Source organism: Giraffa tippelskirchi, chromosome 7, assembly GCF_054371585.1.
Source record: "Giraffa tippelskirchi isolate mGirTip1 chromosome 7, T2T-mGirTip1v1.2.pri, whole genome shotgun sequence".
In the NCBI taxonomy this organism is placed as follows: Eukaryota; Metazoa; Chordata; class Mammalia; order Artiodactyla; family Giraffidae; genus Giraffa; species Giraffa tippelskirchi.
The window spans coordinates 12,717,880-12,742,664 of NC_137281.1; the positions used below are offsets into that span (position 1 = coordinate 12,717,880).

A 24,785-nucleotide genomic window follows, 5' to 3' on the forward strand; every position below is an offset into this window, starting at 1 on the left:
CAGCACCCATTCCTACAGATCCCATCACACCCATCACAAACAGAGGGACCTTCGTGTTACATATGTGGGCAAAATTCCTCCACAACAGACACCTGAGCCACAGAGTCATGGTGGACCCCCACACCATGTCCAACCCCAAAACATGGACTCCAAACATAATCATGGACCTCATCTGCATCCCTTCCCTCCCCACCACCCCAAAATGACAGAGGCTCTGACACAGGTGTAAACAATGCTTTATGGGGGGAGGGGGCATTGGGACAGGACAGGCCTCCAGGTAATAAATAACACGTACTCTCAATGGCAGGGCCAGGGATGCTGAGGCCAAATGGCTCTGGCCTCAGGCTTTGTGAACTCTCTGAGTCTGTTCAAAGAGGAGTTAGGGGTTCAAGGAAAACAGGGGTTAGCCAAGACAGAGGAAGCAGCAGCAGGTACGGAGCAATTTCCCCCTCCCCCCATGGCTCAGTCTTGCCCCTCAGCCAGGCCCCACCAGGCCAGGGAAGGGAGACCGGTGGCAGGGCAGCTTCTCTGGGGCCAGGGCAGGTGAGGGGCTCGGCCTCCCAGGGCCTGGGTCTGGGCCCCAGACGGAAGGACAGGGCTGGTCCTGGAGAGCAGGCGAGCTGCAAGAAAAGTGTGTGGTGAACTGGGGGGATCCCGGGTCTGTCAGCTGCAGCTTTGTCTCCTTTCTGGGTATCTTCCTGCCCTCCTATCTGTGCCCTTCTGTCTATACTTTTTCTCCCTAACTTGCTACATTTTCTGACTTTCTGTTTCTTGTCTGCAGGTAATGTGGGGCTCTCACTCTGAGGGTACCCGCATTCCCCTGTGTATTTGCCTCAGAGAGCTGTCTCCTTGAGTCTGTAGAGGGGCGTCTTGGTGTCTACATTGTGTCCCCACCTTTGTATCTCTGTGTTCCTCTATGTTCCTGGACCACCCTGGCTCTAGGTCTCATTCCTCTATGTTCCTGGATTACCTCAACTCTAGGTCTCATTCCAGTGTTTTCCAAATCAGAGATATATTTGGTCACTGGTTCTTGCTTTGTGGTTATCTGAAGACAGCATTACCTGCAAGCTTCTAGAAATACCCAGATCACTTCAGAATCTCTGGGGTAAGGCCCAGGCATCAGTAGCTTTTAAAGCTCTCCAGGTGATTCCAATGTGCACAACTGCGTTAGTGGGGTGGGAAATCAGTTTGGTGGGCCTTGAGCAATTTTTCATTGAAATAGAATAAAAAATACCAGAGTGCTTCATACATAATGTTGGTCCATAGACACAGAAAGCAAGTGCGTGTAGGTCAGAAGCTGGAGGGGGAACAGACAGTGAATGTTTAATGGGTATGGCGCTTCCTTTTAGAATGATGAAAATGCTTTGAAACTAGACAGAGGTGATGGTTGCATAACCTTGTGAGTGTACTAAATGTCATTGAATTGTACACTTTAAAATAGCTAAATTTATGTTATGTGAATTTCACCTCTGTTTTAAGAATATTAGTATGAGGAAAATGTGTGTTTTAGTTCTCTATGTGTGTGACTGCATTAGACCAACATACAAAGTGTATTTCCTCCTGTAGATTGCAATCAACACAGTTTGAAACTGCACTCTTATTACATTTGATTCATTGAGAAAACCCTGAAACAAACTCAAAATTATGTCCTGAGGTGAAGAGTATATACTCATCTGTTTCTACACAGCCCAGAGTCCTTAAATTGGATAAGAAGAAAAATAATAAACAGCCTTTAGTTTATTGAGTCTTAGTTTACTGACTGTCAGGCCCTATTCTCAGCACTTTACATGACTTGACTTAATTAATCTTCTCAACACTCACTTGAGGTAGGTACTATTATTAGCCCCACTTATAGATGAGGAAACCAAGGCCCAGAGACGTTAAATAATTTGCCGACAGTCACGCAACTATGCGGTGAGAATCGGAGTATAAATGCAGGCAGCCCAGCTCTGGAGTCTGTGATTTGTCACCTTCTCAGATGGGGGAGACAAACACCATACAATGTAAATAATGATGGAGGGGACAGAGTTGAACACTTTAAAAAGGAGGGACAGGGGCTTCCCTGGTGGTCCAGTGGTTAGGACTCTGCGCTTTCACTGCCGAGGGCGAGAGTTCCATCCTTGGTTGGAGGACTACGATCCCACAAGCCATTCAGCACAGCCCAAAAAAAGGAAATAATAATAAAAAGGAGGGGCAGTTGTGAGACTGCCCATCTAGAGAGAGTGACCCCTTTTGGAAAGAGACATTTTAGCAGAGACCTGATGATGAATGGGAGTTGGCCTGAGAAGGGAGGTAGGAGGACAGGCTGGGCTGATGCAGAGGCCTGGAAGGAAAGGAGCCCCGCCCCAAGAGCTCACCCTTGACTCCTCTCTCTCAAGTCCATTCATCTGGAAATTATGTTGGCCCTGCTCTCAAAGTACCTGTGTCCAAGGTCTAATCACTTTGCTCCAAGGCCATCCTGGAGCTGCCAATGGCTACGGGGGGGCGGGGGGCGGGGGTGCGGCGGCAAGTGGGTTTGAAGCACAGAGACAAGAACTGTCAAGAGGTAGTCACCCACAGAGAGGTGAGGATGGGACCAAATCTTTCAAGCCTGCCAAGGACTTTGGACCAAGCATAGCGGAACAAGCAAGGCTTCCTGGAGGAGGCAGGGGAGGTTACCAGCAGAACAGAGGGAACGAAGCAGATTTGTGCTTTAGGAAGACCCAGCGATTACATCAAGAGGGGACACGCCTGGAGCAGAGATGATCTAACCTAACTCACCTTTCAACCCCTCCTCTGCCCCCACCCTGGTCCTGTCCACCAGTCTTGACTTTGCAGTAGCCTCCTCACTGGTCTCTGGGCAACCAACCCTGCCCGCCACCCCCACCCCCCCAGTCTCTCTGTTTGTAGCCAGAGGTGCCCTATGAACACCTGAATCAGATCCTGTCCCTTCTCTGCTTATATAAGCCAGAGCCTTCCCTGTGGCCCACGAGGCCCTCACTCATCTGCTTCCCCCACTCCAACCTCATCTTCTGCTCACCTACCCCCCCAACACACTCACACACACACACACACACACACAAACACATTCACATCCACTCACTCCACTGCAGCCACACTGGCCGCCTTGACTTCCTCACCAGGGGAGGCAGGACCCTACCTCAGGGCCTTTGCACTGGCTCTTCTCTCTGCTTATAACACTCTTCCAGGTCCCCACATGACCCCTTCCCTCACCTCCTTCAGGTCTTTGCTCAAATGTCACCTTCTCAGTGAGCCCTCCCCTCATCATCCCATTTGACCCTCGACTCCTCCACCTCCCCACCCTCCTTGATTCTTCTCCATAGCTTTTATCTCTCTGGCTGTTATACAGTTTCCTCCTGAGTCTTATTTATTGTCTGTCTCTTCCACAAAGGCAGGAATTCTTGTTTTCCCCACTGCTCTTATCTCCCATGCTGTGAACAGGGTCTGGCGCGTAGTAGGTGCTCAACAGATATTTGAGGAATTATGAATGGGAGGGTCGGAGATGCAGGGCAGAGAGCTGGCGGTGGGATGGGAAGAATGGGTGGATCTCCTGTGTCTGGGAAGACGGCCCCTTTTCCTGGTTGTGTCTCCTTTTCTATGTCGCTGTCTCTGCTCTGTCCTCCCCATTGCTGGGAGACCAGACCTGCAGCTCCCAGGTCCCCAGAATCCCACCTGACTCTGCAGGTTTCAGCAGCCACAGGGCTGAGGGGCCACGGCCTGGGCACTCCGAGGCTGCCGCAACTGGCGAAGGGAGGCATCACCGTACTGAATGCCGGAGCCCATCCTCTCGGGGTCCAGTTCACCTGTGGGGAGAGAGGGGAGAGGTCAGAACCAGTCCCTGGAAACCTCTGGGCTCTGCCTTCCACTCCCAGTCCGGTCAGTTGGGGGTCTCACCTGAGTCGATCTTGTTCAGAATGGTGCGGGCACACTTCAGGAATGCCTCCTCCACATTCTCACCCGTGAGAGCGCTTGTTTCCAGGAACATTAGCTCTGGTGGAGGCAGGGGGGCAGATACTCAGACAGTCAGGGCCTCAGTCAGTCTCCAACCTCCACTCATACTCTGACCTGCTACCTCTCATTCTGTTCCTCAAGCCTTCACTTCGGGCCTCCGTACATATGTTCCCCTGCCATGAATGCCCCCTTCCCCAGGAACCCACTGAGCTCTTCCTTCAGAATTCAGCTCCTACCTGCTCCTCCAGGAAGTCCTCCTGACTTCCCAGGATGAATCAGGTGCCTCCCCTGGGCTCTCACTGACCCATTCGCCTCCCCCTTCGTAGCCCTGACCTCTTTGGGCTGTCACTCTCTGGAAATGGTCCTCCTCCCTCCGCCCCGGGCTGTGAGGCCATGAGAGCTGAGCCCAGGGCTGTTTTCATTACTGTGTCCCCAGCACCATCTAGCACAGGCCCCATTCATAGTCCACCCATTAGCCATGTGACAAGGCCTCACAGTTAAGTCAGAGCCAGGATTCAAACCCACATCTTTCTGATAGCAAATCCTCTAAACCTAGAGGTTACAAAATGAAGGAACATGGACAGACCCTAAGTCAGCAGATTTGGGCTAACACAATGTTTTCAAATAAGTTTAGACCTGCATACCTCTTGTTGTAGTCACTAGTTTATTTTTCTGATTCCACATATAAGTGATACCAAACAGTATTTATCTTTCTCTGACTTACTTCACTTAGTAATACCTTCCAAGTCCATCTATTTTGCTGCAAATGGCATTATTGCATTCTTTTTTATGGCTGAATAGTATTCCATTGTGTATATATACCACTTTATCCATTCATCCATTGATAGACACTGAGGTTGCTTCCATATCTCAGCAATTATAAATAATACTGCTATGAACACTGGGGTATCTTTTTGAATCAGTTTTTTTTTTTTTTTTAAGATACATACCTAGGAGTGGGATTGCTGTGTCACATGGTAGTTCAATTTTAGTTTTCTGAGAAATTGCCAGACTGTTTTCAAAAGTGGCTGCACCAGCGTACATTCCCAACAACAGTGTACCAGGGGTTCATTTCCTCTAAATCCTCGCCAACATTTGTATTGGTTATTTGTGGTCTTTTTGATGATAACGTACTTGCATACCTTTCAATGTGGCTGTCAGTCTTGTCCATTCCCCTAATGTTAGTGCCTGCTAACCTGAGGGTCTCCCCTGCCCCTTCTCCCTTATTCACAAAATGTGTCTGTCCCCTATGACCATCAGAGTATGCAGTCTCCACCTTATACCAATATTCTACGCTGCCTCCCCATGGTGGCTGAAACCTTCTTAGCAGCCAACATTCATCAAGCACCCATTCATCCAAGCCATGCCGAGAGTTCCCCTGGACCACCTCCCCTTAACCATCAAATGCCATGTGAAGCAGAGTGTGTGATAGTTAAGGGAGGTGGTCCAGGGGGGCACCCATTTTTCCAGATGGGGAAACAGAGTGGTCATATAGCCCACACATGGCCAACACCCAGATTTGAATGCAGACCTCTAAAGTTGCACATTGCCCTGCTGGGCAGAGCCACAGAGAGCTAGGGGGCTCTCACAGGCTCCCCCTGAATGGCCCCCATTCCTCTGCTGGTCCCCTGCCCCACTGATCCGCCACCTTGCCCTCACCGTTCTCCTGAGCAAAGCGGGAGGCCTCCAGGAAAGTGACCTCACGCTCTGGATCCAGGTCCTTCTTGTTGCCACAGAGAATGACCACGATGTTGGGGCTGGCCAGTGTGCGCGCATCCGTCAGCCAGGCAGCCAGTGAGTTGTAGGTCTCCCGGCTATGGAAAAGGGAGCCAGGAGGGAGGCAGGTGCAGCGGCAGGGGGTAGCCCGGGCCCCACCCCGCCCACTCCGTGCACCCACCTGGTGATGTCATATACCAGCAGGGCTCCGGCTGCCCCTCGGTAATAACTCCGTGTCACCGACCTGTGGGGCCAGGGGGACCCAGTCACCCCTGAGGCTGGGGTCTGCCCCAAGACTGCCCCCCTCTGCGGAGAGAGACTGGTGGTTCGGAGGCCCCCCTGCACTGCTGGCCCCTCCTCCTAAACCTGGCCGTGGTCTGGGCCTCACTACAGTTTCTCCCACTGGTAGCCTACTTCCCTCAATCTTTATCTTGGCTGCCTGCCTCTGTCACAATCTCTCCCTACCATTTGTTTATCTTTGGCCACACCGTGTGGCTTGTAGGATCTTAGTTCCCTGACCAGGGATGGAACGTGGGGACCTCCAACAGTGAAAGTGCCAATCCTAACCACTGGACCACCAGGGAATTCCCTCCCTACTTTTGACTCTGTGTCCCTGTCTTTCTGCATCTCTTCCTTAGTATGTACCGTTCTGTCTCTTGTACGTGTATGTATCTTTAATTCTCTATTTCTCTCCATCTTTGTTGCTCTGGCTCTGTCATCCTTTCCCCTTCATTCATCCTTTCCCATTCATTCAACATTTTCTGTCATCCCCCCTTTGCCCAGTCCTGGCCAAGCACTATGCAACTACATCCACTTGGCCCTCTCCTGCTGTTTGGGGGAGGCCCCCTTCCCAGGGTGGTTAACTGTCTGCTTCTCACTGGGTCACTCAGGTTGGATCCCTCTGGAACTCGTGCAATCACACCACAACCATTTACAGAACACTTACTGCTATCTTGGTGCAGTTGCACACCTCTCTCTCCTCCATCCTCTCTCTGTCTCTGGGCAGCTCACACAATGAACTCTCACATGAATATTAACTCAGCAGCTACTCAGTTCTGGCCAGGGACCACCCTTTCTCAGGAGCTGGATTCCCTCGTTTCTCTCTCCTGGCTATTTCTCATTCAGGGTTTCCATGTGTCTATCACCTTTTCTGCAGACATTTCCTGAATACATACTGTGTGCTGAGCCCTCCACATTGCCCCGTCCCCCAAAAACATCCATTTCTCCATCTCTCTGGCCACACCTGTCCCATGCTCCCTGTCTTTGTCTCTCACCTCTGTTTGAGTGTCCTAATCTCCCTCTTCTCTCTCAGTCTGTCTCTTTTTCTCCCATCCTGAGTGTCTGTACCTCTCAACTTTCCTTTTCTGTTTCATTCATTTTCAGTTACTCTCTGCTTCTTGCCCCACACCAAGCATCTCCTCCTCTCCAGGCCTCATTGCTCCCTGGGGACAAGTCTCCATCCTTCCAGCCACATGGATCTATCCCACAGGGTCTCACTAGGGTCGATCATCCCTCCCTGGCCCTCTCACTCTTAATCATGCTTCCTTCTCAATCTCTTTTGGTCTGTCTGCCATCCTCTCTCCAAGACACCTTTCTTTGACTACACGGACCTGCTCATCACAGCCTCTCTTGCCCTCTCTCTCTACCTTGCCCACCCTCTCGGTGTGTCCTTGCTCCTGTCATTATGTTTCCAGGTAACTCTGCATGCCTCTTTCCCTCCTCTCTCCTCCCCTCTCCCCCACGCTTTCTTACTGGGAGCCCAGCCCACCTACCGAAACCGCTCCTGGCCAGCTGTGTCCCAAATCTGTAGCTTCACAGTCTTCCCACCCACGTTGACCACCCGAGATCCAAACTCCACGCCAATTGTGTGGTTGGAGTCCTGTTTGACTGGGAGTGGGAGGGAGAGAAGAGACAGGAGGGCGCTCAGAGGATTCCCTGTCCTCCGAGAGGCCTGTGCAAACCCATTCTCATTGCTGGGTTGACTGAGGCTCAAGGAGGACCTCGCAAAGAGTGTATACCAAAGTAAGGACCTGGCAGCCAGCACTGAAGTTGTACCTAAGGCCAGCCCCACCCCTGCCCAACAGCTGCCTACTTGCCCCCACCATGGCCCTGTCCATGGTTTAGTGCGCCCAGAACCACTCCCAGAAACTCACATTTATTCTCAATGAACTGATGAAGGAGACATGATTTGCCTGTTCCTGCACTGCCAATCACCAGGAATTTGAAGAGGAAGTCTGAGCGGATGGAGCCAAATTCAAGAAAAACCCATTCGGAGAGAAAGACATGAAAAGATGGAAACCAGGAGAACATCACAATTACAGGGAAAGAAACAGACACAACAGACACACGCAGATACAGAACTGTGGGTAACAACCACAACAGATAATTCTTACAGAGTGCTTACCACATACCGGGCACAAGTAAAGGTCTTTACTTACATCAACAACTCACTTAATCCTCAGGAAAGCTCTGTGAGGGAGGTATACTAATAATTATCCCCATTTTCCAGATGAGAAAACGGAGGTCTTGAAAGGTTAACTGACTTGCCCAAGATCCCACTGCTACTCGGTACAGCTCGGATTCAAACCCAGACTAACTGGCTCCAGAGTCCAAGTAACTATTACTTTGCTAAAGCCTCTTGAAAACCATTTTATCAAGGACTACAATCTTGTCCTTGCTCCCCCCACCCCCACCCCCACCCCGACCCACAACTTCGCTTCCTACCACTTTCTGATTCATTCACTGCACTCCAGCCTCTGGCCTTCAGTCTACTCCGTGAAGATGACAAGCTGGTTCCTACCTCAGCATCTTTGCATTGTTCCCTCAGCTTTTCTCTATTCGTTGAATGAATGCAGCTCCCTCTGTCTCCTAATCCATTTTTCTTTCTACTGCACCCTGTTCTCCCACTTTCTACCCATCCACACATCCGGATTTTCCAACTCTGTCCCTCCTTCCCTCCCGCAGGCCGAGGCACTACTCCTAGTCTCAAGCTTAAGCCCCACCCCTTGACGCTAGCGACCCCCCCCCGCCCCCAGTTAAAGAACAACTCACCCACAATCGCATTCCACCCCTCTCCGAGGGTAATCCCTGAGTCCAGAGCCACCCTTCAGTATCCCCTAGCCCATCAACCTTGATCCTTGCCATTCACAGTCAGCTCCGCCCCATCCACTCAGGCTCCGCCCAGACACAGTAAGAATCATCCTTTCCTTCAGGGGTCTACCATGACCCATCCTCACTGCATCCTTCAAATCCCGCCCCAGATTTCGCCCACATCCCAAACCCTCAGGCTCCGCCCAAATTAACCAAGCTCAGCCTCGGACCCACTAAACCCCTCCCAGCATCCTCTAGGCTCTGCCCCATAATACCAGGCCCCGCCCCCTGACATATAAGGCCCCGCCCCATACACAGGCCGCATCCTCCCTGGGCCCAGACCCCAGACCCCAGCGTCCGCCCACCACCCTCACCGTAGGTCTCAGCCATGACTCGGTCGCGGCCGCTTAGGGCCGCAAAATGGCGACACGGCCGCGCCTGCTCCTCGGCTGGCAGCCGCTCTGCTCGGGGTGCAGCCCCGGCTTCTTCCTACTCCCGGGGCCGGTGCCGCCACTTCCGCCTCCACCCCCCCTCCGGCGCGACCCGCTAACGCTGGGGGACACTAGAGAACGCTTCCCCAAGGCCGGGATTGGAGGACACGACAGGTGGGGGCGGGACAAGGGCGGAGATTGGTGGTGAGAAGAGCCCGGTCTAAAGGGGCGGGACCAAGACGAGCGATTGGTGGTGCCACAGATGCTTCGCCCAGCTCAGAAACGGATTTGGTCAGGAGCCCAGGGGCAGAGTCGAGATTCCAGATTGGGTAGGAGCGGACTTGGGGGCGGGGATACGGATGCAAAGAAGGGGTAAGTGTAAGATTGACAGAGCCTGGAAGAGGAACTACCTTGAGCTGGAAGTACTGATCTCGAAGGCAGGATGAAACCTGGGATGGTACGCACAAATTAACCTCCTACCTCCCTTTGCGGAAAGTCTTCCAAGAGAACCCAGAAAACCTCTGCTCTGTGATTTGTGTCTTCCTCATGGTCCCATTGGCTCATTCCCAACAGTTCAATAGTTCTTCTATTGGTCTAGAGAGGACACTATAATTCCCCAATTCGGCTGTTCGGTTATTCCATCTTCTCATTTATTTGTCGGTAATAGCTAAGCTTAGGAGCCCACCTCGACCGAGCGTTCAGCCCATGAAACTCTGCCTAGCAACCACTTATGTCACCACAGTTTGTGGGTTGATTGGCTAGATTCTGAAATCCTGGGGGAAATATTTTTTTCTAGATCCCCACCACAAAGACCACAGAGACCCACAGTTTGCACTTGGCTGATGTATTTGCATAAAGTCGGGGAGAAACAACAGCACTGACAGCATAGACTGAGCTCACTGGCAGTAGAAATCCCATATCTGAAAAAGAGAAAGGGGAAACAGTGGGGAGAAAACCAGTGGCCACACCACAAAGGAGCTAGTGGTTTTAGCAAATGCTGCAGCCTCAGGGACCAGGTTTGGCTGCACAAGTGCTATGCAAATTAGCCGGGAGCCCTCAACTCTGCAGGTCTCAATCGAACTGGAACTGCGAGTTAGAAATCACTCATCTTTCAGATAAGAAAAGGCAGGGAGTCTCTTCCAACGCACGCAGCTAGGCTGCCAGGGAGCAGAGGTTGGGAGCATCTTTGCCTGTCATTGCAACCCAAAGGTCCTCCATCCAGATTCCTACTTTCCTGGTGGCTCAGATGGTAAAGCGTCTGCTTACAATGAGGGAGACCCAGGTTTGATCCCTGGGTCGGGAAGATCCCCTGGAGAAGGAAATGGCAACCCACTCCAGTACTCTTGCCTGGAAAATCCCATGGACGGAGGAGCCTGATAGGCTACAGTCCAAGGGGTCGCAGAGTCGGACACAACTAAGCAACTTCACAACTAAGCAACTTCACTTTCACCAGATTCCTGCCAGCCCCCAAGATACTCACATCTGTCTTCACATCGGTTTTGGCAGGTTTCAGGGTCTGGCCTTCACGTACGATGCTACTGGGGAAATAGCCCAGGCGAGCAGCTCCATCTCCATAGTAATCTCCCTGAACCTGGAAAGAGGAGTTAAAAGCCGGGGTCTGGGAACATGGCAAGCTCATTCCTGCTCAAGACCTGTGCACATTTGCTCCTCCCTGATCACTTAGCTGGCTCCATCTTTGTCAGTCCAATCTCAGCTTAAAGTCTCCTGCTGGAAGGTCCTCCCTGACCACCCCATGTGAATTAGTCACCCAGTCACTTTATATTAATTTTCAAAGCAGCACACACAAGTTGGTCTTTTTGATGGCTTGTCTCCTTCCATTAGAATAAAAGGCATCATTCTTTATTGTACCTTCGATGTCTATAGCAATTTGGCACTACAGGACATGCCCTAATAATTGCTAAAGAAAGAAAAACAGAGTGGATCACAGCAGCCAACCCCTGCCTACCCCAACTCTATTTCAGGATCACTCCCTCAGATTTGCCCTGTAGGTAAAAAAGTAGGGTACACTCCCACCCCAGCTCTCTACCCTTTCCTCCTCTGTTCTCCCAAGACTCACGCTGCCTCCCCAGAAGAGCCGCCCTCGGCCCTTGAGCTTGGAGAAGACATACACCACTTGGCCTTGGTGTATGGTCAAGAAACGGCAGTCAGGGGCCACGTAGTCCTGAAGGGCCACGGCCATGGAGATGGGGTCTGGAGAAGGAATATAGAAGGGAGTGAAAACACCCTTCACACAGGCTAGCAACCCAAGCCCTCCACACCCCCCGGGACCCCCAATGCTCACAGCTGCATTCCTCATCGGCACACATCTTCCGGTCAGCCAGCTTGGGCATGGGGCGGCCCCCGGCGCTAGGCCCCGGGAAGGCAGACAGCAAGACGACACAGAGAAACACCAAGGACCAAGCCATCATGGACTCTGGGCAAGACAGTGGCTAAGGCAGGAATGGGGTCTCCAGTTTCCTCCTGCCCTCCCTTGGCAGTAGCATAAGGAAACCTGTGTTCTGGGTCTGGTCCCCTCCTTAAAGCAGTCCCAGATTTCATCCACACCACCTAGAGGCTGCTACCCAGGCAGAACCATTTCAAGGACAGGGTGAGGGTTGCCAGCACAAGGAAGTACCCAGACAGGCCCAAGGCAGCCCAGGCCACTCCAAGTAACAAGTCACCCCCCTCAACAGAGGCCCAGACAGGCAGGTTAAAATATTCAATTCCATCTTATTCTGAGTTGGCTTGGAGACCTAGGCCCCTCAGCTGTGCTCCCAAAGACAGAACAAGAGGAGCCAGTATGGAAAAACCACCTTGGAATTTCCTGTGCTGAGGGGCAGCAGAACAAGGGAGCCCTTTGATTGCCAGAAATAGCCCCAGCTCTCAAGTACTGAGTGAATATTATATGTTGGGCCTTAGGCTAGGTGATGTCCAACCATGATCACTATTTCTTCTCAGAAACCATTTCCTGACTGCACTAAACTACTCTCAGAGCCTCATCTGGGATACTAGTTATTTAATAAAGAATTCACCATGCATATTTTTAATTACCTCAAATGCATACCCTGCACAACCTTGAAGGGGTACCATCATGATCCCATTTTAGGTAGAAATGGAAGCACAGAGCCTTAAGGAACTTGTCCAAGGTTAGTGTCAGTAAGTGGAGAGGCTAGATCTGGCTGCAGGCTCATACCCATCACTACTGGGCTTGGAGCTGTCAGTTGCCCAAGGCCAGAATGAGACAGTGGCAGAGGATGTGAACTCAAGTCTCCTATCTAAAACCAGGCTTCAGAGATCCGCTTGCCTTTAGACCCATCTCATTCCTCAGGTATTCTCACCTCTGGCCAGCAAGTCCAAACTTTAGTTTTAGGGGAAGAAGATGGACACACACAGGCTTGGGGTGGGGAAGGATTCCTCCTGGTCAAAGACCGGGCCTAAGCCATCTCCACACACGCAACACCCAGCACCTAGTACCATGCAAGCATCAAATAGCTCTATTCATGTCACCTCCCAGAGAGGCTTCCCTTGATCACTCCAGTTACTGCCAGCTCCACCACCCCATCACCCCAGCATGTCAGTTCTATTCCTGTCAGAACTCAGCATCTGAAATTAGCTTGTCTATTTCATTCACTACTGCATACCCTATGCCACATTACTTGGTGTGTATTAGGTACTTGGCAAGTTATCTGTGGAATTTACTGAGTGCTTGCTAAGTACCTGGGGTGGGGTGCACAGCTCGGGAAGAAAATGAAGCTCAGAGCGGGGACATCAGTTGTCTATCGTGGGGGTGGGGGGGACGGTCCAGAGACCCCATGTTCCCATGTGCTGTCTGCAATAACTTTATGTAGTGAAGGTGACAATCACCCTCCCGCTTCCATCTTTCAGATCCTACAAGGAGGAAGTGTGCATGTGGTGCCAAAAGTCTTCAGCATTTCCAGCACTGTTGTTCCTCTTTAATGGAGAGAGCAGAGCAGGTGCAAGCTGGGGTTCAGAGCCTTGACGTGAGAAAAGACCTCCAAGGAGAATTTAACGCTGTGCCTTGTTGTATTTATTTTTGTGGTAATTTTATATTTCTGGCAAGGGATCTCAGGTTACTATCTATATGGTGTGAGAAAGGGTTTTAAGCAATATATATATATATATATATATTTATACACACACCTATTTAGTCAACTGAAAAATTGTCAAGTCAGATCTGTGACAAGACTGCTAAGGAAGACCCCCCATTCAATCTCCCCTTCTTATCCAGCTTCAGCTGGGCACGTGACTGTCCAGTCAGAAACCACATCTTCTAGCCTCCACTGCAGCTGTGGCACTGGAGGGAGACTGATTCAGCCACCTGCCCAAAGCTCCTGGCTGGTGTCTCCTGTGTGTGACCAGGTCAGCACGGGCCCTCCCTGCAGTAGCAGCAGGGACCTCTTCCTGAACTCCAGAGACTGCAGCTCAATCGGGGGCTGCAAAGTTGAACTCAGCATCTCCAATCCAAACTGCCATTCCTACCATCCTTTCAATGATTCCATGAATATTTCTTTTCCTTCCCTTTCTTCCTGAAGTACCTAGAGTGGTTTCTGTGCGACTCCTGCTATGAGAGAAGGCATTTTTGTCTAGAAAAAGGTAAAGAAAAACCTCTTTCTTAACACTCTATCACGTCAGAAAATTATTACAATCAACATACGAGTCTATACAGTGAATGGTAGGCCATTAAAAGCAGCATCCTTGTGCAGTACAGAACCTGCCCAACTGTACCTGGCAGCCTGGGTTTTAACTTCTTGCCCTGAATTCTGATTTGAGACAAAACAGAAATCTGCCGAAATAGTAAAAGTGACTTAAGTTTGAACAGTGTTGCTACACTATTCTGTATTTTCCCAAGGTTGCAATCCCCAATGCACTGAGCTGCTCAAACACTAAGAATATTCTGGTGTGCAGGGAAGGGAAACACGGAGAAGAAAATAAAAACAAATGGTTGTGAAAAAACAAACTGCAAAAAAACACTTTAATTCCAGCCTAACAGCGCCAGGTGCAATGTCTGGGGACAGACTCTGGGTACAATGCTGTGTGGCGACCACTCACTCACACACGGCTCCAAGAAGGCCCCCAAGGGGGACTTACCTTCAGGGGGCTGAACCAAGGGGGGAGGGGGTGGCCCCAGAACAGGGGGCTGGGACAGGAATGGGGAAAGGGTGCTACTTCTTGGCAAAGGAGATCTTCATGGCGTTGTTCTGGGTGATCTTGAAGCCCTGCAGGGCGTCTCGAGCGGCCCCTGCCTGCACCTCATTGTCAAACTCCACGAAGGCGATGTCGTGCCGCCCAGGGACCAGCCGGACCTCCTTGAACCCAGGGAACCTGAGAGAAAGGCAGAAACCTCAGGGATCCAGCCTCAGCACTGCCCTCGAACATTCGAGCATCCAGTGAGTAGGGGCCAGGAATGCTGCTAAATACCCCATGATGCAGAAGACGGCCCCAGTAACAAAGGATCATTCAGCCCAAAATGGGGACAATGCTAAGTTGATGTGCTCAGTTGAGTCCGACTCTTTGCAACCCCATGGACTGCAGCCCACCAGGCTCATCTGTCCATGGAGATTCTCTAGGCAAGAATACTGAAGTGGGTCGCCATGCCCTTCTCCAAGGGATCTTTCCAACCCAGGGATCAAACCTGCATCTTCTGCACTGGCAGATGAGTTCTTTACCAACGAGCCACCTGGGAAGCCCCAGAATAACCACTATCCTCTACTTTTATGATCTGCTGTTTCTTTCATTTCCCTCTTCTCATTCCTTACTTCCTTCCCCATTAGGCAACCATCCTCTTACCAGGTATCCTTTCCCATCAGTATTCTTAGACACTCTGCATTGTTTTGTGGACACGGTATAAAATTGAATGGTATGATTTTTGTTGCATTCAGTTTCTCAAAATTTCCTCTTGACCCTGGCATGAAGAACCACGCAGCATGCTCTTCCTGTTCCCTCTAACTGCGAGCACCTGCACTTGGTCTGGCCCTTCTCCCAGGCTGCCTCCAGCTCCACACCACACCAGGAGGAATGCCCCACCCAGCCCCTTGGGCATGTTAGAATTTCATACAGTCAGGTGCAAAGTCACCAAGTGTTGTTTTTTAGTCACTGAGCCACGTCCAACTCTAGGCTCCACTGTCCATGGCATTTCCTAGGCAAGAATGCTGGAGTGGGTCGTCATTTCCTTTTCCAAGGGATCGAACCTGCATCTCCTGGATTAGCAGTGGATTCTTTACTGTTGAGCCACCAGAGAAGCCTAGGTGAGCACTTGACTAAACAGTGGACAGTTACCCCCACGCAATGGCCTGCATCCACTCACATCCCCAAGGGGTCGAGCATCCCCCACTCCCACACCTGCAGTCTGAACAGACTGACTTCTTCCAGTCTAGCCAGCATTCAATGACATCTCACTGTTGCTGGACTTGCACCTTGCCTTTGTCTAAGTTAGAGACTGGAAAGATAAGATCCAGAGTCATCTCCTTAAGGGCAGAAGACAGCCTGCCCACCCTGGCCACGGCTGACATCCACGCCCGGCCGCTGCAGGGCCAGCCTCAGCCTCCTCCTTCCGGCCCCAGGCACTGGCCCCACCTGCACCGGCTCGGGCTCCACCAACAGAACTATGAGGCTTGTACCTGTGGTGCCACCTCGCGGCCACCACCCTCCGGACCCAGCCCAGCCACAGGCCCCACTTACTGGTTGAAAAGCATGGAAAGCATGAGCTCGTTGGTCTCCTCTGGCAGGTTGGTGAGGAACAAGATGTGATTTGGTGGATTTTCTGAAAGCTGCAGGAGAGCCATGGGAGACTGTAAGTCTGGTCAGGGATCTATGGCCCTCCTGCCCCGCCCTGCTTGAATTCTTTCTATCTTTCACCTAACAGACCCCGTGTTGTTGCCTGTCTACCCGACTGTGCCCTAGACTGGAAGCCACAAGGGAGCAGAGCTGCACCCATAGCGGGTGCTCAGCGGAATTTCACAGAGTGAACCAAGGTGCAGCCCACCCCCGCTCCAGCCTCCCCTTGACCTGCTCCAGAAAACACACCAATTCCTCTGTCCCAGGGCCTGACGCCACCCACTGCTAAATCTTCATCCTCAAACAGCACCTCCTCGGGGAGGCATGCCCAGACCACCCAACCTAAAACAGTGCCTTGCCTGCCATTCCTGTCTCCTGACTATACCAGACCCCGGGAGGACCAGACACTTACAGGCTGGGCAGGTGGCATCTGCCCCGGCATAAGCTGCTGTGGCGGCATGGCCCCCGGCGGGAGCTGGCCGGGTGCCAGGCCTGGAGGTGGGATCATGCCCGGCGGCGGCATGTAGGGGGGCTGGCCCGGCAAGTGGTGCATGATGCGGGGCGCCTGAGTCATCGGCGGCATGCCCTGTGGGTAGAGGAGGGCAGGGCTGAGAGGGGCACCAGCAGGTGGGAGGAGGTGTGCTTTCAGTCTTGGGAGGAAGCAGAGAGGAGAAAAGGTTGTTACAGGAAACTCTGGGTGTGAGACACAGGAAGATCCAGACTTGGAAAAGGCAAGAAAGGCATCCAAAGAGGGATGGATAGAGCAGATCAGGCCCAAGGTCACAGGGGACATCAAATTATAAAAAGTTAAAAATAAATAGAAACTTTTTTTTAACATATAAAAATTGGTCAGGGGAATTCCCTAGCCATCCAGTGGTTAGAACTCGGGGCTTCCACTGCAGCGGGAACAGGTTCAATCCCTGGTCAGGGAACTAAGATCCCACACGTCACTCAGTATGGCCCCCCCCCAAAAAGGAAAGAAAAATTGGTCAGAATGGCCTAACTTTGCTTGTAGACATATGAACAAAGTTGGGGGCCTACTGGGGGAAAAAAAAAAAAGACTAGGAGAAAAATAAAAACAGTATCAACTAAAAGGGGTGGAAATAAACACTATAAGCAGCATGCTGTACTGCTTTAAAACTTTATGGGGACTTCCCTGGTCCAGTGGTTAAGAATCTGCCTTGCAATGCCAGGGACGCGGGTGTGATCCCTCGTCTGGGAACTAAGATCCCACGTGCTGCGGAGCAGCTAAGGCTGCACACCACAGCTGGAAAGTCGGTGCATCAAAACAGGAGGATCCTGCATGCCGCAACTAAGACCCGACACAGCCAAATAAACAAATAGGCTGTATGGAGAAACAGGCCCAGAGAACAGACAGTGGAAGGCAGAGGTGGATGGGGACAGTCAGGGCTGATGCAGAAAGACATGGGAAGGGGTGACAGCAACGGGAAGGGAGCGAGGCTGAAGGTAAAGAGCACATGCTCCCAGGGGAGACAGGAGCTGAACCCCATGTGAAGAGTCAAAGTTGGATGGAAAGCTGGGCACAGCAAGAGCAGAGAGGGTAAGAGTGGGGCAACTTAATCCAGACACGGACACAGACACAAGACAACCCATCGGAAGGTTCGGAGGTCCAGAGACCAGAGTGGGTTCAATTCATTCATCTTTTCTTTAGTACTTTATGCTTTCTGTATGTTGTTTAGAAAACAGGATGTTTCTACTCTTCATGGCCTCACCAAGGTCATTCTGTTTTCTTCAAGAACTTATTTACTAGGGGAAAAAGCCCTCTCACCACTGGAGAGGAGTGGTGCCTCAGTCATACAGAGCGACCACATACACACGTGCATGTTTCTGGACTCCTCTCTGTCCCACTGGTCCATCTTCCCACCCTCAGGCCAACACCATACCATTCCTGAACAACAGGCCCCAGCTTTGCCATCACAGACATTTACAGACAGCCTGTCTGTCCCCACAAATCCCTCTCGGGATTCTGATTAGAACAGAGTTGACTCTTAAGCCAGTTTGGAGAGAAATGACATCTTCATAGCACTAAGCCTTCCAATTTCTCTCAGCCATGTTCTATCGTTTCAGTGGGCGGCCTTGCACACTTTCCTCGGAGGTGTTTTTGAATTTGAAGTATCCTTGTTTGTTGCTAATGTACAGAAATAAAACTGACTTTTCCACATTGATCTGGTGACCTTGTTAAATGAAACTCTTTTCAATCCTAATAGCTGGTTAGTGGTTTCCTCTGGATTTGCTACATAGACACTGACTTTAGAAGACACAGCAAAATCAAGCTCAAGGAGAGAAAAAACAAAAAGATTGAGACAGAGAAAAAGATCCCGAGAAACTGGCAGAGAGGCATAGACATTAGACATTTCCAAGTGGAGATACCATCATTCATATGCACACACCCCTATAGATAGGCACACAATCTCCACAAGAAAAATGGAAGTGGGGGGAAATGTCTGAATCCCCAAGGGGATACCTCTCCCTACTTCACCCCTGCAACAGCCCACAAGGCTGAGGAAGACCTGGTAGTTAGAGAGCTGCATCTGTGGGCCCTGGCTTACCGGGACAGGCCCTTGCACAGCGCCCACCACAGGGGCGGCCGCCCCTCCCTGCACAGCTTTTTTGGCAGCTGGGGTCTCCTGGCTTTTGGGCTTCCTCTTCTCCCGCTTGCGGTCCCGCTCCACGAAGGTGCCCTTCATCTTGGCAATGATATCCGAGTCGGTCTTGGCGTATTGGATGCGCTGCCCAACAGAGAGCAGAGGGTGAGGGAGACTGGACTTAGGAGCCAAAATCAGACCTTGCCTGGAGCTTGGTGGGAAACATCATAGAAATCCCTTGGCCTCAATGTCCCCATCTGTCAAATGGGTACTGAGGCATTTCCCACTTCAAAGGACGACCAGGAGGACTAAGAGCTAAAAAGTGCTCTAAACAGTGCCTGGCATGCAGCAAGTTGGTATTCTGATAGGAAGATGGGACAGCCCCAAGCATAGCTCAAGGTATAAGGAAACAAGGCCAGGACAGGAGCACTATACAGGGGGGTTTCCATCACACATGAGAACCAAGTCTCCAAACTAAATCTCATTCAGTGGTTTACAGAGCACCCAAATTTGCTCCGAGGATTCAGCAATGAGCCAATCACACAAAAGCCGCTGCCCTCATGGCATTAGTTCACTGGGGAAGATATGACAGAGATTAAAAAGTGAACCAACAGGGGAAGGGGAGATGAAGAATTGAGAAGAACTGAAATTTTCAGAGTGCAGCCAGAAAGACTTCAGGGAGATAATGCTGGTGTAAAGACAGGGAGGGAGGGAAGCATGCAAGCATCTAGGGAAAAAATCATTCTAGCAAAAGAAGAACCACTGAAGAGCTAGAGTATGGGGTGTGCTCAACAGCAGGGAGGTCTACGTGGATGAGGAGGGAGGAGACATCACAGAGGCAACAGGGGGCCTTGGGCACTTTGTCTTTTCCTGAGCAAGCCAGGAGTCAGAGTGTTATAAGCAGGGGGATGACGAGCTCTCACTTGTGACTCCCAAGGAGCGCTACGGCCACGGATGGAGAGAAGCCTGGGAGGAGCAGGGGGTGAAAATAGGGAGAAGGGTCGTGGCTGGGACTAGGCGGGTACCAGGGGAGGAGTGGGAAGAATCAAGTGGAGCATTTTTTTGGAGTGGAGGTTTGGGTTTTTTTTTTTTTTTTAATTTTATGTTTTCAGTGGAGATTTTCCAGGTAGAGTTGACAGGATTCCTTGACAGAACTCACAGTGGCTCATTGCTTTCTACGGATCAAGCAGTGATGTTAGAGAAAAGCAGGGGAGGAAGGTCCACACAAAATGATTTAGGATTTTTAGTCCTCAAAAGGGAAATTTCCAACTACTCCAGAAAAGCAATGGAAGACGTGGCAACTGTGGGCTCACACCTCCACAACAGGAGACAACAGGCAGGAATCAGAGAGCAGCCCCCTCTGGAAGGAGGTGAGGGCACCAGGCCGCCCCTGTGCCCCCGGAGCCAATGTCTTCCACGTGAAGCGACCTGCCTGGGACCTACAGGCACTGACACTTGCTGTCACCACCCTATGGTTCAGGGAGGCATATTCCAATCAGGTAAAACTCAGAAGAACTGATAAGAGGGAGAGAGAACTGATTGATATGGCAGGAATTCTGGATCAGGGCAGGGACTCTGAAAAACAGAACCCCTGTCTATTCAAGGCCTACTGAACATCTGTAACTCACTTCCTCCCATCCCATGATCCCGTGTAACCATGATTTACACATCAGCACCTGGTACTCAGTGCTAGCCATCACTGTAACCCCTGGTCCTAGACCAACTCTCCCCTTATCCCAGACCTGGGAGCCTGACCCAGCCTCACCATCACAACTGAACCCCATCCCCTACAACTGAACCCATCCTCCTCAACCCTTCCATGGTTTGCCAGCAACCTTGGAATCAAGTCCACCTTCACGATCAGCTCCTCAGCCTGACTTCTGACAACTCTCCAGGCCACGCCCACCCCACCATCTCCAACCCTTCACTTCTGCCGAATGAACTTGACTCACTTCCTCAGTTACACAGGTTCTTGCTTATCTCCCACTCTTAGTTTATTCGTCTTTCTCAGCTACTCTTCTCCAACTCTTACTCATCCAGAAAGGCTCCCCTGCAAACTCCCAGACTGAGTGAGAGTAAGCTCCCTGAGTTCTGTGCATTCACCCATCCCAGCTGACCCCTCGAGTCATCGCCACCTGGAGACAGGCGTGTCTCTCCAGTGGCACTGTGGGTCTACAAGGGCAGAGCTGGGACTTCCCTTGATTGCTGTGTGTCTCCACTGCCCCAGTACAGTGAACAGTGGATGCTGAGGACCAAGAGGAGGAACTCCCATCCTTAAGGCTCTGGACTACAGGCGACAGTAGTCCAGACTCATCCAGCCTGCAACAGTACTTGGTGCGGGCACGCACCCATTCCCTCCACACCCAGTGCTCACCATGGGCTTGTCGTAGAAGGGGAAGCCCTGCATGGAACGCAGGGCGTTGGTGGCGCTGCTGACCTCCTTGAAGATGACAAAGGCCTGGCCTCTCATCTTCAGGCTTCGTGACACCAGGATATCCAGGATCTGGCCAAACTGGGAGAAGATGGCGTACAGGGACTTCTTCAGCTCTGCAGTGGGGAGAGGAAAGACCCAGGGGTGACTGTAGGCCAGGGTATCATGTCCTGGGGCTGGAGCTCTGCTTTTCAGAGGAAATGCAGCCCAGAGGGGACACCATCAGCTCATTGACAGAGTACTGAGCAATACCATCAGCAGCCTAGAAGCACTCAGGTGGTCGTGTGCATTGACTCCGTAGTAGGTCAACAATCAAGATACCTACCCCACAAGGTTGCTGCAGGGGAACATGAGTCACACATACAGAGGGCACACAGTAAATGCTCAATAAACGCAAGCACTTTTCCTCATTGTCTCCAGCACCTTGACACAAGCCCCTCTGATCTGGCCCTGGTTGACTTCTCACGCCTCATCTCTCCCCATGCCCCATCTTCACTCCTACAGCTCCAGCCACACTGGCCTCCCAGCCCTTTCTCAGGCCCCTCACAGCAACCTTGCCTCGGGCCTTTGCACCGACTGCTCCGTCTACTAGGAGCAACTTTCTCCTGATGTGTACATGGCTGCCTCCATCCAGTCACCCAGGACTCAGCAGAGATGTCACCACCTGAGGCCTTCCCTGACCACCCTGGTGAAATAAGAGCCCCCTTATGTCACTGCCCCCACCGTGAGAACCTACTTGCTTTTCTTTCATGGCATTTCCCACCTCCTTTTGTTTGTTTCCTTTTTGTTTGGTCTTCTTTCTGAAAAGGTACAAGTCTATCTTGTTTGTTTATCACAATATCCCCACAGGGAACTCCCTGGTGGTCCAGTGGTTAGGACTCTGTGCTCTTATTGACAAGGGTCCAGGTTCAATTCCTGGTCAGGGAACTAAAAACCCGTAAGTCCCTTGGAGTGAGCCAAAAAACCCCTTAATGAACAGTATAGTTGCCAGCACACAAATCTCCAAATACATTTGCCTGAATAAACATAGCATTAAATGATTTCTGGGAATAACTTCACTGAATTTTTACCTCTACTCCAAGAGTTAGCAATTATAACTGCCCCAATTTTACTAATGTGGATAGAGACTCTCAGAGGATCTGTCACTGGCTCAGGACCCACGTCCATCTGAACCCAGGACCACCAAACCTCCCTAGCAAATGGACAGCCAGGAAAGGATACCAGTCTTATGCAAAGAAGGTACCTGAGCTTAAGATACCTGGCTGAAGAGACAGTAGGAACAAAAAGGGGGATCGGGTAAAGAGGGAAGCAAATAGCCAAAAATTCTGATGACATTTCTGAGATTTGTCTCCACATGCCATCCCCAGGAGCCCAGTGTGGGCCTGAGTCATTCCCCTGGGTGCTGGGCCTCTCCCCAGTCTCCTTTCTTGCCCATGCAAGTTCACCCTCCACAGCTGGAAAGATCTTTCACAATTAACTGCATCCCTTGCCTGGCTCCCCAAAGCCAGGATGAAGTAAAATATCCCAACCAGCCCTCAAGGCCTCAGAAGCCAGAGTGTACTGCTTGCCTGAATGTTCTCCATGAATCACCAGCCTCTAAGTCTCAGGCACCCAAAACTGCAGTACATGTGGTTCTCTCAATGCCCTGGACTCTCTTTTGCCCCGGACATTTGCACATGCTGGTCCAGGTAAGTCACTCTTCTCCCTCATTGTAACACAAATACTGCTTCCTCTACCCGGTAGGCTTTCCCAAAATGTCTCCTGTTCTATGAACTTGAATACCTCTTTCCAAGTGCCCAATCCCAGCCTTGACTACTATGCCTCAACTTCCCCCAATTATGGCCATGGCTACTCTGGGCTATCACTGTCTGGGAGCAGGTCTGTCATCTCAACTAAACTGTGGTTCCATGAAGTCAGGACCAGGACTGTCTCAGTCACCACTGTGTCCACAGCTCCACAGAGAACCGGCTGGGCACAATGCTGTAACAGTATATGAGGGATTTACATGGCTTGTCTATTATCTTCAATAGCAACTTTATCAGTAACCTCAACTTAATACCAGCAAGCTCCTCCAGTTCTCCTAACAGTTTTCTTGAAGAGATAATACGAGCTAATACTTATAGCCAACCCTTATTAACTGCTAGGCACCATAAAAAAAAAAGGCATGGAAGTTTAGCTCATATATTCCCCATAACACTTGCACAAAGATTTTGCCCAGTTTTCCTATATGATTTTGCCCACCTTTCCTACATATATATAAAAAAAAGAGGTTCAAAACAGTGATAACTTGCTCAAGAAAAAAGAAAAATACGTCATATCTAGAATCGAGTTCTCAACCAAAATTCCATATAGTAGTCTCAATCACGTTTCCGTGCAGTATGCCTTGGGCAAATCATATCCCTCCGGAGTCTCAGTTTCCTAATCTGAGAAATGGAAATAGGTCCTTCCTGCAGGGTTGCTGTGAAAGTTAAATGTAACCATTATTTATACATCAGCACCTGGTACCCAGTGTTACCCACCATCGCGGTTAATTTCACTTTATATTGAAATGAAACGTTTTCACTGAGGGCTAATCACTTGAGGGCATGACAGTGACCACCAGTTGCAGTTCTTACCCTCCTGGAGTTCAAAGGCCAGGAAAGAAACAACCCCCTGATAGCCAGATCAGGACTTGACTGGGGAGGTTCAGGGTTTTAGGAAGTCAGAGGCAGGCACGTGGGTGGAAAAGGGAAGGGGGAGGCATCCTGGAGGAGAGGGTCTTGAAGCTGAAACCTTGAAAGATGAGCAAGTGACCAGGTTAACGGGAAAAGTGTTAGGAGAAACTGAGGAAATATCAAAGCCACTGGCTGTGCTAAGGCGGAAGGGTTAACTCTTAAAGAGTTTGGCGGGAGAAGGCTGAGGAAGAGACATGGATGCTGGGGACAGAAGAGAGGGCAGGCTCGTGCGGGATAGCCTGGTGACCGGACTATCCCGCAAACTCACCATCCTTCTTGATCTTCTCATTGAGATTGTTGATATAAATAGTGTGGTTGGGGCGAGTCTCAGGAACTGCCATGGAGTAAGTTGCTGAGGTAGGGCTGAAAGAATGAAAAAGTCCCACTCAGTCCTGGGTTTCTGAAAATCCTTTTGTCCTAACGCGGGCTGCTTAAGGATCTTCCTTCCAAGAGAAAGTCAAGTAAGGTAAAGAGGAGGGAAGAGGGAAAGCACGGCTCGGAAAACAAAGCAAACGCAGCACACAGCTTCTCCTCCCCGCGTGGTGAGGGAAATCTCGTCAGGTTTACTACGAGTCCCAGGATGCTCTACTCCACTTAGTAGGCGGAGCGGCCTAGATGGCGATTCCCACTGGCCCACGCGCTCAAAGGCCGGCCCAGGAGAAAAGGCCCGGATGTAAGAGCCAGTTAAGGCAGGCAGGACGATTTTGCCTAACCCTGGCCTCGCGCAGAAAAAAAATAGTTCCCGCTACACGAGAGGCAGGAAAGCCCGGGCGCCAAGCGCTCCGCCGCTAGGCGCCTACGGCCGCTTGTGCCCAAAAATACTCACCGAAACAGTCTCTTCTTCCGCAAGCGGTGCCTGCTACGCTGCTGAGTGCCGACCACAAAACTTCCTCCTCTGGACCCGCCTTTATCTATCTACAAGCCAATCCCTGCGCGGAAACTTGTTAGCTTGGCCAATCAGAGTAAGGCTCGCTCCCGGACCCAGATTTTGCCAATAAAAACGGCAATTGGGTTCCCGCCTCAGCAGAAAAACTCCGCCCAGCCCCTGCAA

At 51.0% G+C, this 24,785-nt stretch overlaps 3 protein-coding genes and 1 long non-coding RNA gene across 8 annotated transcripts; 1 reads left to right on the forward strand and 3 right to left on the reverse strand.

The window, feature by feature from the left end:
- Positions 1 to 220: 220 nt before the first annotated feature.
- Positions 221 to 9,297, reverse strand: RAB4B (RAB4B, member RAS oncogene family). 5 transcript variants are annotated; one of them, XM_081516261.1, is made up of 8 exons: positions 9,132 to 9,297; positions 7,821 to 7,901; positions 7,440 to 7,554; positions 5,849 to 5,911; positions 5,611 to 5,765; positions 3,895 to 3,990; positions 3,673 to 3,803; positions 221 to 620 (listed from the first exon to the last, which is right to left on the reverse strand). In XM_081516261.1, the coding sequence occupies exons 1-7, from the start codon at positions 9,145 to 9,147 to the stop codon at positions 3,688 to 3,690; spliced, it is 642 nt and encodes a 213-aa protein (XP_081372387.1). In that variant the 5' UTR covers positions 9,148 to 9,297; the 3' UTR covers positions 221 to 620; positions 3,673 to 3,687. The 5 variants fall into 5 exon arrangements, with proteins under 5 accessions (XP_081372387.1, XP_081372388.1, XP_081372386.1 ...); XM_081516262.1 differs by lacking the exon at positions 7,440 to 7,554; XM_081516260.1 differs by lacking the exon at positions 9,132 to 9,297 and having other exon boundaries at positions 7,821 to 8,040.
- A 273-nt stretch (positions 9,298 to 9,570) lies between these two features.
- On the forward strand, positions 9,571 to 13,225 carry LOC145515574 (uncharacterized). Its single transcript, XR_014060925.1, has 2 exons — positions 9,571 to 9,645; positions 13,074 to 13,225. It is a non-coding gene; the product is annotated as an uncharacterized LOC145515574 (long non-coding RNA).
- On the reverse strand, positions 10,017 to 13,077 carry MIA (MIA SH3 domain containing). Its single transcript, XM_081516278.1, has 4 exons — positions 11,491 to 13,077; positions 11,266 to 11,399; positions 10,669 to 10,779; positions 10,017 to 10,108 (listed from the first exon to the last, which is right to left on the reverse strand). Exons 1-4 carry the CDS (start codon positions 11,615 to 11,617, stop codon positions 10,085 to 10,087), a joined length of 396 nt encoding a protein of 131 aa, XP_081372404.1. The 5' UTR covers positions 11,618 to 13,077; the 3' UTR covers positions 10,017 to 10,084.
- A 942-nt stretch (positions 13,226 to 14,167) lies between the features above and the next one.
- On the reverse strand, positions 14,168 to 24,631 carry SNRPA (small nuclear ribonucleoprotein polypeptide A). Its single transcript, XM_081516277.1, has 7 exons — positions 24,561 to 24,631; positions 24,003 to 24,097; positions 20,964 to 21,136; positions 18,554 to 18,733; positions 16,396 to 16,569; positions 15,888 to 15,976; positions 14,168 to 14,531 (listed from the first exon to the last, which is right to left on the reverse strand). Exons 2-7 carry the CDS (start codon positions 24,073 to 24,075, stop codon positions 14,372 to 14,374), a joined length of 849 nt encoding a protein of 282 aa, XP_081372403.1. The 5' UTR covers positions 24,076 to 24,097; positions 24,561 to 24,631; the 3' UTR covers positions 14,168 to 14,371.
- Positions 24,632 to 24,785: the final 154 nt, after the last annotated feature.

Coding starts and splice junctions, on each gene's coding strand:
- MIA (XM_081516278.1), bottom strand. CDS start 11,617: ATGATGGCTTGGTCCTTGGTGTTTCTCTGTGTCGTCTTGCTGTCTGCC. Junction 11,400..11,490: donor TGCCGATGAGGAATGCAGCT/GTGAGCATTGGG, acceptor TTCCTTCTCCAG/ACCCCATCTCCATGGCCGTG. Junction 10,780..11,265: donor GGCTCTTCTGGGGAGGCAGC/GTGAGTCTTGGG, acceptor TCCTCTTTCCAG/GTTCAGGGAGATTACTATGG.
- SNRPA (XM_081516277.1), bottom strand. CDS start 24,075: ATGGCAGTTCCTGAGACTCGCCCCAACCACACTATTTATATCAACAAT. Junction 18,734..20,963: donor CCTTCTACGACAAGCCCATG/GTGAGCACTGGG, acceptor TCTGTTGGGCAG/CGCATCCAATACGCCAAGAC. Junction 14,532..15,887: donor CTTTCCATGCTTTTCAACCA/GTAAGTGGGGCC, acceptor CCTTTCTCTCAG/GTTCCCTGGGTTCAAGGAGG.
- RAB4B (XM_081516260.1), bottom strand. CDS start 7,977: ATGTTCTCCTGGTTTCCATCTTTTCATGTCTTTCTCTCCGAATGGGTT. Junction 5,912..7,439: donor GCTGGCCAGGAGCGGTTTCG/GTAGGTGGGCTG, acceptor CTGGCCCCACAG/GTCGGTGACACGGAGTTATT. Junction 3,804..3,894: donor TCTGAACAAGATCGACTCAG/GTGAGACCCCCA, acceptor CTCTCCCCACAG/GTGAACTGGACCCCGAGAGG.